At 56.4% G+C, this 15695-nt stretch overlaps 4 protein-coding genes across 4 annotated transcripts; 2 read left to right on the top strand and 2 right to left on the bottom strand.

Moving 5' to 3' along the window:
- Nucleotides 1–5239: 5239 nt before the first annotated feature.
- Nucleotides 5240–6997, top strand: INS49_006760 (uncharacterized protein; the record flags this gene model as incomplete). The annotated part of the gene is made up of 4 exons (XM_043167529.1): nucleotides 5240–5242; nucleotides 5430–5469; nucleotides 5528–5597; nucleotides 5680–6997. The coding sequence occupies 4 exons, from the start codon at nucleotides 5240–5242 to the stop codon at nucleotides 6995–6997; spliced, it is 1431 nt and encodes a 476-aa protein (XP_043028673.1).
- Nucleotides 6998–8523: 1526 nt separating this feature from the next.
- INS49_006759 (uncharacterized protein) lies at nucleotides 8524–10139 on the top strand (the record flags this gene model as incomplete). The annotated part of the gene is made up of 3 exons (XM_043167528.1): nucleotides 8524–9441; nucleotides 9610–9836; nucleotides 9944–10139. 3 exons carry the CDS (start codon nucleotides 8524–8526, stop codon nucleotides 10137–10139), a joined length of 1341 nt encoding a protein of 446 aa, XP_043028672.1.
- Nucleotides 10140–10573: 434 nt separating this feature from the next.
- Nucleotides 10574–11711, bottom strand: INS49_006758 (uncharacterized protein; the record flags this gene model as incomplete). Its single annotated transcript, XM_043167527.1, has 4 exons — nucleotides 10574–10801; nucleotides 10896–11344; nucleotides 11440–11486; nucleotides 11650–11711. The coding sequence occupies 4 exons, from the start codon at nucleotides 11709–11711 to the stop codon at nucleotides 10574–10576; spliced, it is 786 nt and encodes a 261-aa protein (XP_043028671.1).
- A 1843-nt stretch (nucleotides 11712–13554) lies between these two features.
- Nucleotides 13555–15510, bottom strand: INS49_006757 (uncharacterized protein; the record flags this gene model as incomplete). Its single annotated transcript, XM_043167526.1, has 2 exons — nucleotides 13555–14759; nucleotides 14829–15510. 2 exons carry the CDS (start codon nucleotides 15508–15510, stop codon nucleotides 13555–13557), a joined length of 1887 nt encoding a protein of 628 aa, XP_043028670.1.
- Between the last annotated feature and the right edge of the window lie 185 nt (nucleotides 15511–15695).

Genomic DNA, 15695 nt, shown 5'->3' with positions numbered 1-15695 from the left:
ATTTCTCTGCGCCTGTGCGATAGGAGACTGCCGCACGGGAGACAAGACGAGACGGGACGAGACAAGACGAGACTGGCGACAGCCTCTCTTCTGGCGACCCCGCTTGATCATCCTCAATCCACACTCCCTTCCCTGTCGCGGCGATAAAGCCCTCACCAGCGGGCCAGCTCGCCAGCCCTCCAGTACGGAGTACAGACAGACATACATACATACATACATACAGTACACATAGTACAGGGTCTACATCACCACAGCGATCAGACCGCTTTCCGGGAGCAGGCGCGGAGCCGGAGATTCACCTGCCTGAATTGACGGACTGCGTAATGAGTCCCCTACCATCTCGTTCCCTCGTCCGCCGCTATCGACACTTCTGATGGGACCCTGACCACCTCGGCGGCGCCTCGTCTCCGGCCCATTGTCCCTCGGCCTCGCTCACTTACCGCTCCTCAACGGGCCAAAGTAACCCGCGAGCTGCACCCTCATGACTCCCTCCCCACCCCTCAGATCATCGCTCCGGAGACCCGCAAAACCGGGAGCCTCGCAGCAGTGCAGTGCAGGCGGGGTGGCAAATGAAAGGTGGTGAGGCTTGCGGGCTTGTGACAATGCGCGCACGTCAACCTCGAGGAGCGGCGGTATCTGCCAACTTCCTGTTTGCATTCCGGTGATCTGTACAGGGATCCTGGATCTGGATAGGGGGCCCGCGCCGTCAGGATGCGGGCAGGGAGCCTCGTATTGGTAGGCAATCTGGTAATCTGATCATTATCGCAGGCAAATAATTCCCCACAGCCTGGTGGTATGGAGTAAAGTGGCCCTTTGTCCTGTCATCTGAGTTGAGCCGCCCCTATTTTGCCAGACGTGCAGGTGCCAGGCGGCAGTCGGTGAGCAGCAAAAGGAAAGACAAAAAACAAGCCTGGGTGGTGGTCGTCTATTTCGAGGCCAAGAGCACACGAGGAAACGAGGCTGGCCCTCCAAGTTCTGGCCTGGGTCCCGGCTGGACATGACGACACTCGACGCCTGACAATGGACACTGGACCCTTGAGACTGGAGACTGGAGACCCGAGACTGGCCAGACTCGAGACTGAGGCAGGGCCACACACACACACACACACACACACACGGATTGATCGATCGCATGCGAGCACCGCCGTGCTGGTACGGGAAGATTGGCCAATGCCCGCAGCCTCGCAACAGAGGAGCGTCTCCTCCCACTGTCCACTGTCCAGTGTTCGCTGGTGTCCACCATCCGCCCGTCCATCCCCACAGACCCATTCCTCCCGCGTCGCGCGCCGCGTCAAGTCAATCAAACCAAATCCGCCTAGGTGATGGTCTGGAGTTAGCAGTCAGGGGTCCCCCTCGCCATCGTAAGATTTCCAAACAGGCAGCCAGGCAGTACTGCCGCGTGGTACCCGGGCGTACCTAGGTAGACATGGCGCAGTGTACCCGCCCTATCACCCACGGCCCCTGGACTAGCGGACTACACATCTAGGTCTTCCTAGACAGCACCCAGGCTGTTGTATACGCGGAAATATTTCCAGCGCATGGCTTCCAATGCTGCATCACACATAACTAACAGGTGTTATTGCTCGAAATTGCGAGCCTGCACATTGTACATGAAAGGACCAAGACCTCAAACAGACTACGGCGGGATGGAGAAATGACAATCGCGATACTGGAAATGCCAATCAGTATCAAATTAACTTTCGGCCTCCAGGGCTGCTCCGGCTTGTTTTGCGACCACAACCGCCATTGCCGTCTTTTTATTGTTCCAATGCGCCCCGTCGCCCGCCGGCACACGGTCCGCTCAAGGATCCAGGCGAGCAACCGAGCAGCACCCTCTCACACTGAGGGCTTCAAACATAGGTTTGTCTACAACTTCCGCCATCAATCTCGCCTGGAATGGAGCCGAAACCCCCGATCATTCCGCTTCCCGCCCTGGCAAGGGACTTCGGAGGGTCAGAGGGGGGTGCGGGTCGATCTTAGATCTCGGTCCTCTGTGTCCAAGCTGAGCCAGGCCGGCAGGGCTATCGCTGCCGGCCTGCTAGACGCCATATGTTTAATTTATAGTGCTATACAGCAGTGCCAATAACGCCTGGGATGCCCGGATCTCAAAGGCCACGGAGGCATTGTTCCATACCACGCACACATCAGCCTGCTCACATAAATACCAAGCACTTGGCTGATATCGGCAGGCGGTCCATGTCCACGGCGTTGGATCAGAGTCTAATCCGGGTCAATCCTCTTTTCCCAGGAGCAACGCCTGGCCGGAGAATGTGCACCGAGCCGAGACCGACCCAAGGGAAGGTTTGAGATGAGTACGAAAATAGGTTCGGCAGCAGCTTTGCAATTGTCCCCAAGTTGGGGCGCCGTTGGGATGAGCCGCGGCCAAATTCCTTCGCGTCATACTCATCACCTGCATGCAACCCTAGAGGTGCCATTAATTGAGCAATGAGGAGCCGAGATTGGGAATTCGCAGGCGCGGGGTCGACCTCGGAATCGCTCGCAGCGGCCAGCCTCCCTTGCCCCTGGGGCAGGTCGGCGACGAGACAGCAACATCATGTTGTAATGTCGGCACATGGCGGCCTATCAACGTGCCGCCCTCGACATTGCAGCTGTCACCGACTCTCGTCGAGGAGCACACGCCTAGAGATTGACCCAAGATGTGGCCACCGCCTGATAGGCTGCGGTGCCTGGTGGTGACGCTCGGTCAGAGCTTCATTTGCACTGCATATCCGGTCGCAATCTGCACGCCCAACACTCTAGGCGGGTCCATGGAGCTGCATGTCTGCTCTGGCACCAAGGCCCTAAGGGGCGCGCCGGCTCGGCCGTGCTCTTCCGGACATCGGACGGAAGAAAAGCCCACTCCATTCTGCGCTATCGGGTCTCCCTGTCCCGAACAGTCGGCGATGGTTTGCCGGCCCTGGATTCACCCTTCGCATGCTTCCGTGGGAAACACGCAGCTTCTCACTGAGGGCCAATTGCGAGTTCTCATCAGAGTCCAGTGTTATACAAATGGACATCCCCACTCCCAGAGACGCTATAGTTGTATCTGGTGTTCGGTCAACCGGCTCTGCCTGTCCAAGGAGACCCTCTGCCCTATGATGCCGCCATCCGACGCGAACCCTCGGAACAAGTCCCCAAGGCAACCAGCTGCACCTGAGGGGTTACACGACTGCTCGCTTCTGCGATTAGGGCCCCCTACCTGCTCATCAAGCCTCGACCCCACCATCACAATCGGTCGCAGGTGCTCCATGTACGACGAGCTAGCCCCCGCTCCCTCTATTCCGGCCTGGGAGTTCTCGATGCAGGACTGAGACTTCGTCTGACGAGGGATGAGAGATCAACACGCTGCAGCCAGTCGGAGATATTTGGGCGTCGTCACCCCACGTCCGCACGGTCACACCATCGACACGTGTATTGAAGGAGGGTCGCTGTGCTACCGCCTCAGCGTCAGTGTGCGTGTGTGCGAGAAGACTAGCAGCCCTCCTCGTCAGCTTTGCTGTTCGGGCAGTGGCCCAGCTCAGATGATCTTCAGGTCCGCATACTAGACTACTGGACTACTCCCCACCGTGCCGCCTCACTGCCCTACTACCAGCTATTATCGCTCAGCCTGAGGATCGCCAGGTCCGGACCCCCATCCCACTTCATTCATTCTTCGCGGAGCTACGCGAGATCTGTGTGACCACACGCGACGGTGCCAGTGGCTGATCGCCACTTCTGTGGCTGGCAGGCGTCAACAACCGATCTGAGACCCCCGACCATGAAAACGTTGCAACAAAAGGCGGTGGCTGCGTTTCCCTTCTGTACTCAGCGGTCGCGCCGACATCGCCCGTCGCACAGCGAGGCCTGCCTGGCTGCCTGCCTGGCTGCCGGCTTGGGTACTATACTCTTGTGTGCCGAGCATGCTACGCGGCCTCCGTCGATCCGTGACTGTCGCAGGACGCATTGCAGTTGATGTCTGTCGCTGGTGCACGCACGGGGTGGAGGTGGCGTCGTCATGTCATTCTACCAGCGAGTAGTCTACCTGGGGCAGTGACACCTGTGATGAGCGCCCACGGCCGGCAGCCAAAAAAGGACGCTGACACTCTATACCGAGACACGGCTTCCTGCCTAAGCGCCTCAGCAAAATCCTCGAAACTGGCTGGGAACCTGGTACTCGCCGTACCGGACACTTGGGACGGACCAGAGGAGGCCAGACCGAAGACGGTCCTAAGAGGCTGGTTACTGGGTGGACACACACAGAAAACTAACTCTCTCTCTCCTCTTGCCCCGGTTACGACTAACCTGCATGTGTGTGTGGTGGGATGTGTACGCGGAATGCAGCTACTCCTAGGCGGCGCGGCCGAGCTTCCGGCGCCGTCCAATCCGCACTCGAGGCGCCCGTTGTTGAATGGGGCACTGTCCCGAGCCAACGGGTGCAATACGAGGAATTCCTTATCGTGCCAGAAAAGTCAAAAGATCCGAAAGTTGCTCGCCTACTTTGCTCACATGAGCGTTTCGGCCTGCAGGCCATCGGAATGAGGTGTGTCAACACAGTAAGTTCCGTATCCTACATAGCGCCAGGTGTCGGTCACAAGAAAGCCTGTCCATGCACAACTAGATTGGTATGGGAGGGCAGACATGTGCTATCCAGCCTAAACAGGTAGGGCACATGCAGTGTGTTTCAAGTGGGCCGTTGGTAAGGCGACCGACTCTCGTCTTGGTGTGTTCGTAATCTGGCAGCGGCCCGGATTCTGAACCCCGGCTGGACAGGCCGGCTTCTCCCACCCCTCCGGATGCTGCGGGAGCGGAAATATTGAGAGACGTTGGATTCCCGTAATTTGCATCCTTCAAAAACAAAGGCCAGGGGCGCGGCAGGGCGTCAAACCCTAGCTCGGCTCTTCAAGGGTAAGACATAGTTGATGGAAGCAGTTCTGACTTCATATCCAGCATGATGATACTGTATACCCACCGAGAACCTGGGCGTCCTTCTAGCCTGTCTATCCCCTATCATATGCTATCCCAGAGTGAGGTATCCCATACTATACAGGGGGTTTTCCCACAGGAGGCTATTTTATCGGATATGGAGGAGTGTCCCACAGGATATTGAAGATCGACCCAATGGGAAACACGCCGGCTTACTGCTTAGGGTGGCTTAGCTCCTCAGCCTCGTGACGTGTTACCTATAGGATCTCAAATGCTGATTGTCATAGAGGCAAGCCGTGGTCGTGAGAAAAGAAAAGAAAACTGATAGCGACGTTACATGGTATGTGGTCTTCCAGGTGTGAAGATTTAACGAAAGATCAACAGCTATGGTCGGAGTGCCTCGCAGTAAGGGTTGCGCATTGTGCGTCAAGAGGCGGGTGAAATGTGACCAGAACCTCCCATGTAGGGCCCCTGTACATTCCATTCTTACTTGCTCAAAAGACTCTCGAAGCTAACTATCTTCACAGTCTGTGGAAACTGCATTAAGTATGGAGCGGAGTGCCCAGGGTATGAGAAAGGTCGCAAGTTCGTCTCTGTAAAGCATGCTGTCCGCTCAAGAGGCCAGGACCTGCCAAAGGGCTCTGCAACTCAGCCTGGTTCATCGTCAAATTCACCGCCGAGGTCGACGAGTACAAGTAATGATACGCTCCAATTGCCAGCCTGGCGAGATCGGGGCCAAAGAGCAGCAAGTCTCGGTCTCCAGGGGCCTCTTCACAGCCAGATCCCAGGGTCACTGCATGGATCACCCGTCCCCTTCATCCACAATATAATCGGCGAGCTCTTCAACATCTACTCGCGCGAGGAGATGACCTTCAGCGCCCCTTGGTTCTCCTCACTCATCAACTATCTCGGCAGATCGCAGCCTCTCGACATGGCTATGTCCGCATACCTGCTCCAGATGGTTGGCAAGGCGAAGGGGGACCAAGCCCAGGTCAGCAGGAGCCGTGATGTCTACGGCCGGTCGCTGGTCGGCCTCCAGCACGCCCTCAACCACCCTGTCGCTTGGAAGTCAGCCGAGACGCTGGCCGCGACAATGCTGTGCTGCCTGTTCGAGCTGTTCGCGGGCACCACGAACCCTCTCAGCTGGATGATGCATGCTGCCGGCGTGTCCAAGCTCGTTCAAGCACGCGGATCCAGCTCCTTCTCCACACGGTTCGAGAGGGCTTCGCTGAGTTGTTTCCGGCCCCTGATGATCATGCAGAGTCTCTTTTCTGGCCAGGACTGCTTCCTCGCCCAGCCAAAGTGGCAGAACCTCTCGTCACGGCTGTCTGAACCCCTCGTGGACGAAGAGGGGAATGGGGCTCAGGAGGCTTTGGAGCTTACACGTATCCCAACCCCGCCCTGGGTGAGACATCAAGATGGGTACTTTACCTTGCTGGCCAAGATGCCACTGGTTCTGAGCTGGGGTTACAGCATTCGCGAAGAGAGGCGTCACGGTATCACGCCCGATCCCAGCCGAGTCAAACTGCTTGCGGAGCAGGCAGGCTCGTTACGCTCTGAATGCTGTGCCTGGCACGAGATGGCGATATCTGGGGGCGCAATCGCACAGCCCGTCGAGGTACCCTCCGCGGACTCGACCTCCCCGTTCAGCACCGTCCTCGAGTTCTCAAATCCTTGGGTTGGGTCAGTAGAAACCAGCTACTGGGCGACGATGCTGATCCTTCAGGAGGCGTTGAACCAGTGTTACGAAGACGGCCAAGAAGGTCGGTATGACGAGCAGAACCAAGAGCTTGCGCGAAACATCCTTCGGGCTACCGAGTCTGTTGGGAGGGGCATCATGGGCCCATACAGGATCTCGTACGCCCTCCGCATCGCGTACGACTTCGTCGGCCTACCGCTCAAGATGTGGGTTCTCTCGGCCGCGGCGAGGTACAGCCAACAGTATGCTGCGATGTCTACCGAGACTTATCCGAGGCCTAATGCAAATATTGGCGTTCATTCCTTTATGGTGGAAGACTATGGCGATGTCTCTGCTGTGGCCTGGAAGGCCACTGCTGTTGACTCTGAAGGGTACCAGAATGTTGTCCAACACTGACTTGGCAGATCTACCGACACAGTCAGGCTGACGTCGGGGTGATGTGGAACCGAGCATGGACTTCACTGGTTGCCCATCCTCTCCCGCGGGCCATCAGATTCTAATCTAGCACGAACACGATTACCGGCCGATCTGGTGACCCTTTGTCAGACTTTTGTTATTGTCGAGGTTCGATTCCGGATGGCCTCTCTGTCACCACACAACTGTTGTTCGACGCTCCTCGCCTTACACGAGTGCCCCCAGCTCGACTAATCTTTGGACCTTGTGTATGGCTTACGTCGGCCTCGTTACCGACAACAGGTCATCACTGTCGTCAGATGCGGGCCCGCGCAGGGAGTGATCGGTTCTCTGCCTTGTGGGAGAAGATGGTGTCCCTATGAGATCAAGGAGATGTTGCCCAGGAACTGACGAGCCATTCCATTACACCGAATTGAACTCACCCGAAAGGAGAAATCATCTTGTGCGTCTCGATCCCGATGTCCGACTTCAGGATTGGATCTCGTGCAGTCGTGTGAGCCGAACTTCAAATAAGAGGCACTTCTGACTGCAGCAACAGTTCTTGTACCTTTGTCATTGACAGTCTTCGAATGCGGCTTTGCTCCAGTGATATACCCCTTTCGATATGACAAGATGGTTTCGTCTGGCAAGGGACGCGGGGCGGCTCACGTCATCGGAGAATTATGGTCAGGGCAAGAGTCCTACCTACTGCGAGACAATTTCCTATAGGATAACCTCCTGTGGGGTAACCTGCCGTGGTATTATATCTGTGGGATAATTTCTCTGTGATGCCCTTCTACGGGGATCTATGTCGCGTTCGGCACCCTTCGCTGCATACCCTGTTGTATTGGCCACAAGTGAGGCTGAGGCTCAAGGCGGTGTTGTGGGCATGGCATGCCTCCTCTTTCTTTTCTTGTTCATGGCCGCTGTCTTGGTGACATCCGTCCTTACTCCTTTGGTATATCAGGCCGTACAGCAGACGACAATCCGCCGTGGGTGTGTTCCCCGATCTCGCGTTGACACCCCTCCCTGTGTTCCCTGGGAAAGGGAAACTGCATATCCCGGTTTGTGCTATCAAACAACTCTGCTGTCCATGCACCAGGTCTTCAGAAGCCGTCAACCAAGGGGCATCTGGCAAGACGGCACATGCACGGAAAGAAATGGACTCAGCATGCTTCTCGATGGAAATAGGAGAATTTCAGTGGATGGGACAAGTTATAGGCACTGTCGATATGTCCGACTCGGAAATTTTAAAAGGCAACACGCAAGCCCTTCGAGCTCCGTTGACTCCTGTCCCGTCCTCTTGACTTCCCACCCGACTGAAAATCTTCTCATCAAGACTCGTGGTTTCCTTTGGGCTCCTCATCCTATCACAGGGGGAAATACCATTCCTTCTTCGAGCACCCGACGACCTCTTTGAGTGCCCTTTGCCTTCAGCACTGGCGTCGAGTCTCCAGCCTACGTCTTTCTCGTCGCGAGGCTGACTTCATCACACCAAAATCACAGTAGTAAACAACCTGTCACTCGCCATGAAGCTCGAATTACTACTTACAGTGATGGCGCTGGCCCCGGCAACCTTGGCTAGGTTGTGGGGCGGCCGAGACGATGATGTCGCCAAACTGGATAACGAGGACCTGCAGCCACTAGGCAAATGGACATCCACCACCACCACCTGGGAGACGATAGACGACACGCCTACGGATGCCTTGATTTCCGTCAGTACTGTCGTCTTCGTCGAGCACCTCTACACCACCCCTGGGTACTCAACCTGGCTGAATTTCAAGTCGGAAAGTTGGACCAGCACGAGCACGACTTTCACAACCACAACTGTCACCCATATTCCCCATATCGTCTACTCGACAGATAGCGGAGCGTCCAAGATCCAACTCGCCAAGAGGAGCACCGTTTCCGTAACGGACTGGGTTACGGTCACGAGGGATCCTGACAACCCAGAGGGGACGACGGAGGCTTCGTCCTCCTCGGAGACTCTCACCAGCCCCCCGATGGGCTCACCAGAGGCACCACCATCCTCGGCCACCGCTGCAACGACTACAGCCTCCTCGAGCTCGTCTGAGGCCCCAAGTCCGGCTAACTCGAGCACATCGGCCTCCCCGTCTCCCTCTAGCACCTCAGCTGTGTCGGGTGCTCCGCCCATAACTTCATTGGCTTCTTCAGAGGAATCGACTCCCACTCCCACGTCGTCTGTAGACTCTTCCTCCTCCTCCCTGGCAGCTCCACCAGCGCCTGTGACGTCTACCGCACCGATCCCTTCTGAGTCACTCACCGAGCCAGCTGGTCCGCCGTCCTCTTCGGAGTCGCTCCCTCCCGTTAGCTCGTCCGACCTGTCTTCTTCCTCGTCCACTACCACTAATCGCCATCGACATCCCTCGACTCTCCGGACGCTCACGACCGGGTTCAGCGCACCAATATCAAGCACTGTTACCTTCGTACGTGTACACCGTCCCCCCCCCCCTCCTTTTTTGTTTTGTTTTGAATAACGTCGCTCCGGGCCGTGGGTACTACGGAAGAGTCGCGTGACACAAGTGCCCCGGCTTGCCTCACACCTGCCTCCCGTATTATTCTTCCACTACACCTGCTAACGTGCCCTAACACAGATCATGTCGTCACATGATGGCACGCACTTTTCAGAGGCCTTGGCCCCAAGCTCCGAGGAGCTGGCCCCAGCGGCGCCGACGCTTTCAGAGAACCTCCCACCAAGCTTGGGCGACGAGGTCACGAACTCGGTCACGGCGCCGTTCACCCTGACGCTCACTGCCCCGCCTGCAACTTCGACCAGCGTCCGCTGCGACGATTCGTGGTGCTCCAACGACGGGACCTCATAGTGAGTGACTCTCTCATTCGCCCCCACCCCCTTTTCCCTCATGGCCCTTCCTTCCCACTTGAACACGCCCGTCAGTGGCTAGCAAATGCTGAAGACCATCTGTGTAGCTGCATGCGCTGGGATGGCATCTCGGGTACCAATTCTTTCGGCATCGTAACCCCGGGCGAGGTGTTCACGACCATCGGACTGTGTACCAAGACTGTATACACTCAGAATACGCAGGTGACGACTGATGATGGTGGCTCGCCCGTGCCGGCTGTTACACCCCTTCGGCCAGGCAGCGATCGGATGCGGCTTGCCTGAGACTGGCGCGGTTGATGCGCCTGTGGGAAGTGGGCATAGCGGGCCAAACAGTAGCCAAGAGGGTGTGTGTGATTGTTTCTTGCTTGGACCCTTCAACCTTCCTTCTTTGTTTTGGATAATTCTCTTCTTACGACAGTCAGTGTTGGCTTGGCTTCGCTGCTATTCTGGAATGGCCATCTGCAATGGTCAGTTGGCACGGATGTCACACTTCGTCTCCTTTTTTAACTTCACTCGACCGTCGGTTATTGTTGGTAATCCAAAGTTCAGCGGCGTGACGATCGTACTGTTCTGGCAAAGTACACTATCCCAGCAGCTTTTTAATCTTTGACCTTATATTGACAAATTTATTTGGCAAGACAGTATGTACAGTGCTCTGGATTCCTTTCCGGAATAGACCGTAAAGGTTATGATCCATCCCAGCTACTCTACATAGTCTAAGCCGGGCCTGCAACAGTCTTAGTGATAGAGCCGGACTCGATGTATACACCAGAGAAGTAGAAGTCCTCGTTTGCGTCAGGATATCCATCGCGCGGCAGCTCAAGGACACCCAAGTGCCAGTCAGCACCATTTGACGAGGTGGAAGCTGACACCGGCGCAACAACCTGGGTCAGGTCGTCAGCCCCGGTGGAGTGCCAGAGTCCGACGGTGTTGGCGGAGAAGTCCTAACAGCAGCAGCAAGAGTCAGCCAGGGCGCCATTGGGGAGGATGTGGGCGACCACCACCAAGTCAGGAGAGGGAAGGGTGAGGTAGACTCACGATCTCGTAGGCAAAGTTGTAAAAGACATCAGGCTGCCACTCGTCGACGCTCCACTTGCTCTGCTGGCTGACCATCCACTGCAGCTTGGGGTTGCTGGTGCCGGCCTCGCCGCTGATCCAGCCCGACTTGAGCTCGGTGAAGTGGCTCTCGAAGAAGTTGATCTGGTGCTCGCGGAACTGGCTCGGCGCGTTGGCCTCCTTGCGCGAGATGGTGAAGTGGTACCACACCTTGCCCTGGTTGATGGGCGCCGTCGTCTGCGGGATGAGCTCGATCCGCCGCATGTTCTGGCCGTTCCAGTACGCCGTGCTGTCGAGGGTGAACTTGGCGCCCTGCTTGGACGAGGTGTCGGCCGGGTTCACGTAGTCGGCCGAGAGGGCTATGTATTTATCTACGGTCCCGGAGCCGTGGATGTAGTATTGGTAGGGCCCGACTTGGTTGCTCCATGACCCTATCAAAGATCAGTATGAGCAGTCCCTCTTGACATCCCATCCGAGCATTGGATATGTCTCGGCTAGGAGATTAAAGGCAAGGAGGATAGCCTACAGTCATTGAGGTCGCTAGCAGTCTCCAGGTCGTTGAATCTGCCGTCCCTATTTTCCTTGTTAGTGTGTCGTGACCTGTCTATCGGATCCCGGACCTCAGAGTGGCTTCGGACACGCGCAACCAAAAATTTGTAGACTTATACAATGCTCAAATATAGCGTGTTGTATGTTGCGATATGCTAAATCGGACAAGAGTGCGAGAACAACTTACCAGATGACGGCGGCCTGGGAGACGGAGGCCAGACTGGCGAGGAGGAAGCTGGTGAGTTGCATCTTGACGGCTGGTGAGATTCAATGGCGTCCAAGCAGTCTCCGGCAGCGATGACAGGGCCTGGGGGACAGGCAGTCTTTTATTTGAGCAACCCCAGAGAGACGCCATCACCTCACTCGGGCTGCTCGTCGGGTGGGCTGGCTGCCCGTCCCGCCGCCCCGGGTCGAATAGGGGGGGGGGCCCCATGACCCAAAATTACCACCCAGAAAGTATACTGATCAACGGCATGGCCGTTCGGAACCTAATCCACGAATTCTCGATTTGGGGCCCCTCAGGGGTTACGTGGATTCAATTACCCCTGGCTACGGAGCCCGGGTGCAAAATGTACTGACTGCGGAGTGGACGTTCCGTTGTCTTGGAGATCTGCAGAGGGATGTTCGAAGTGGGCCTTACCCTGGTGTAAGTCGGCGGAAAGTAACATTTTAGCCTCAGGTCAGGGGGCCGAAGTACCGATCCCGCTACGACTCCGGCATTGGGACTTAGAGAGCAATTGTCCTGAATCAGCGCTTCTGCGATCTTGAGTCTAAACATGAAACAAAGTTCCTCGCCAAGGCCACTGTCCTATATTTCACGCCTGCTGGCGTGCTCGCGCCCGTCACATGTAATTTGCACATCGGCACAAGCCGAAGTCTTTGGATCGTGGCCGCATACGGCTCGCATAGATCCCAAAAGTTTGGCGAGTGGCTGATTCTCGTTGGTATAGTAAGTGAGAAGAATATTTATAAGATACATATGTAAGGCAATGCTGGATGGGTTATGTAGACGGGTCTCATGTGCCTCGACAGCGTTGAGCACCTGACAAGCCTTGGGGATGGATCCATGTGGGCTGTACTCAAAGGACAGACCCTCACTTGCCGTGAAGAGAAATCCGCGACACTAATACCAAGGCGAAAGAAAAGCGAGGAGAGCAGATGAAGAATGCACTGTTGTGTTGGGCTATCGGAGCAAGCTGTGCAGTTTCTGAAGAAACAGATGGAAATACCCAATCCCGAAGATTGCGATTATGCAGGCGCTTGTTGCGCAATAGCGCGCAGCTTTGTTGAAAAACGCTTCGACAGCCGTGTCGGGGCTCTTCCGCCAATCCATGAGATGTTGAACGTCAGCGTGCGGTACTACCGACCCAACACGGCTCTCGTACAAAGACTGTGTAGGGTGAGCACGACTACGACGGCTAGAGATCGCACATTCAGCCATTGTTGTTGTGCTGCTTGTGGTGGTTTAGCACGCGAGCTCAGGACTCAGTATAGGTAGCAATAAGGCGATGCTGTCGTCAACGCGTGACTGCACACGGGCGTTATCTTCTGCACAGGACGCGCTTATGTCTGCGTTCTTTTTCAGCCTGTGTGTCACTGCGTGAGACTTGCCTATCTGGTGCGTTGGTTACGCGCCTGTGTCGGCCTGTGCTCAGTCTTCTGAATAGGCTATAGGATGCATCTAATACTGTAACGTCAACACCAACAATTCAATAAGACAAACCTATCCAAGCTCTCCGTATCAAAACAGGTCTCTTCTTGATCAACCGAAATCCAACGGAAGACTCAACCAACACCATGGCCATATGATACACTGTGAAGCGAAACGCTCGACTCGGTTCCTCCAGCTGCACAATCTCGCTCGCTCTCAGAAGGATAACGGCTGTGAACAGCAGACTAAGCATAATCCATCCCGGAGAAGCTCTTGTTTCTCATTAACGTCGCCCTTTCCAGACTAGCTCGTGGAAGTGGCTCGGTGCTGCGCACTCTGTCGTAAGGTCCGCGTCTTGCACTCGGCGAGCCAGGCGGGGACATGCTGCCTTCCTCTGCGTCCGATGCAGCGTCATCAAGAGGCAGGCCGGCCGGCTCGTCCTTAATGAGGTGGATAAACCACGCCGAAGCGCCCACCGCGACGCCGCCTATAGCCATCACGATGGCGATCGAGTGGTCGCCAGGCGTCCCCCGAGGCTTCTGGAATATCTTGAAGATAAGGCTCGAGCCGACCGTCGCGATAATCTGCGGCGGCGATGGCCATGTTGTGAATGCCGAGGATCACGCCCGCCTGGTCGGCTTCGTCTTCGGAACCGTCTAGTTTGTGATCTTGATCGGAGGTATACCCGTCAAATCCGGGGGCCGCATTAGAGGAAGAGCCTGCGCCTTCTGGTGGCGAGAAAGCTCTTCTTTTCTGGCGAAGAAGGGCATCCCTCCGGCTGATTTCTGCGCTGATGATTGCCCATGGAGCCCACAGCGTCAGAGCCCAGGTAATTCCAACCAAGCCAACGAGCACTGTGGCTGCCGGCACGGTTCGGACGAGGACAGCGCAGAGCATGCTGCCCATGAAGAGCAGCTGAGAGAGCAGCCAAGCACGACGGAGCGTCAAGCCAGGTATGACCAAGCGATCCGTCCATGACTTCTTCTCTTGACCATGATCCCGGAGAGTGGTGACCGGGCCCTCGCCGGGCGCTTCTCCAATGGGCTGGCTGTCGTATGTCGGTGCGATGAAGAATGGCAAAAAGACATTTGTGAGCAGGCTGGTAATTGAGAAAATTAATAGCGCAAACGTCCCGACTCTTGTTGCCTTCTCATATAGCTCGTCGATCTCCTCGGGCGTCATGTTCGGGTTTTCCTCGAGAAACGGCTGGACATATATCTCACCAATGTAGGACGACGTGTAGAATAGCATGGGAAAGAAGCCGACCCACGCGCAGAATTGTACGACACAGACCTTCTTGATCTGCGGCGGTAGCCTCTTCATGGACGCAAAAAGGCTGATGAAGAACGAGAAAACACCGGCCTGCTTGCGGTTCCTCGCGTTGGGCTCGTCGAGCTGCGGGTTCCTCTCTTTGATGAGCAGACAGCTCATAAGCACCGTTGATCCTAGGGCTAGACTGGCTATGGCACAGAGGTCCTTGAACTGGGTATTTCCTAGCCACCATGTGATCTGGGGCAGGTTGACGTATCCAGCGATATAGCCAATGATATTCCCGACCCCAGTCAGCCTACTTGCCATTGAGTTGGCAGCCTCTTGCTGATGAGCCGGGCAGCAGTCGACGATGAATGCCCTGATTGCAGCTTGGACTACGAGGTTTTTGCATCAGTGGTACGGACTGGGCGTCAGCAGTAGCAGCACGCGAAGTTCCCACTCACCTGTGTTGATAGCGAAGTCGAGGATGTAGACCCAAATCACGGCAAAAACTATGGTGGTCACCTTGACGCCCTCAGATGCCGGGTCAGCCCCGAAGAGGCTCAAAAAACCGACGACCATGTCTTTGGTCCAGGACAGGATCATCAGAGAAACAATTGTGGCGGCAGCCCCGCCGAGCATGAAAGGCTTCCGCTTTCCCCACGACACCCTGCAGTTGTCGCTCAGCATGCCCACGTACGGCTGCACCAGAGTGCCGGACAGCGGCCCAGCAATCCATACCAGCGCCATGAGCGACTTGCTCAGGCCAAGGGACAACAGGTAAGGAGAGCCGTTGGAGAGCTCAACCGACCACGCGATTTGCAGTCCACCTATGCTAATGGTCAAGACAAGCAGATACCACAGGCTCTTTGTAGACTGGAACTCGTCGGGCTCAGGGGCCGAGGTGTGTCGCCCAAGAAAGCCATGCCGTTCACTGCCCCCATCGCTGCCGTCCAGCTCGGGGGAGAGGAGGGGTGATTGCTCGTTTACGCCGCCGGGGTTGTCCTTACGGTCGGGGCCGTCGAGGGAGGAGCTGCTGTGGGTGGGTGTCGTGGGACCTTGACTGCTCGCGGAGGAGGTGTTGGGACCGTCGGCCTCGGCGGAGGGGCGACCTCTAGTCGAAGACTCGGCAAATGACGAAGTCATGCGTGACAAGCGTCGTGGAACGGGCCGGGATGTCGGGCTCAACTATGGGCTGAATCGCCAGATTGCTTGCGCCTGGGGAGATGCGCACTTCCGGCTGTGCCGCCGAACGAGTGGAATTGAGTCGACGACAAGGTTGGTGCGCCAAAAGGGTGTGCTACCACCAGGCCTTGGAAGGAGGAGGATCG

Source organism: Diaporthe citri (genome assembly GCF_014595645.1).
Source record: "Diaporthe citri strain NFHF-8-4 chromosome Unknown scaffold_2, whole genome shotgun sequence".
Taxonomy (NCBI): Eukaryota; Fungi; Ascomycota; class Sordariomycetes; order Diaporthales; family Diaporthaceae; genus Diaporthe; species Diaporthe citri.
The sequence above is the reverse complement of the archived record's forward strand: the minus strand, read 5'-3'. Positions and strand labels throughout refer to the sequence as shown.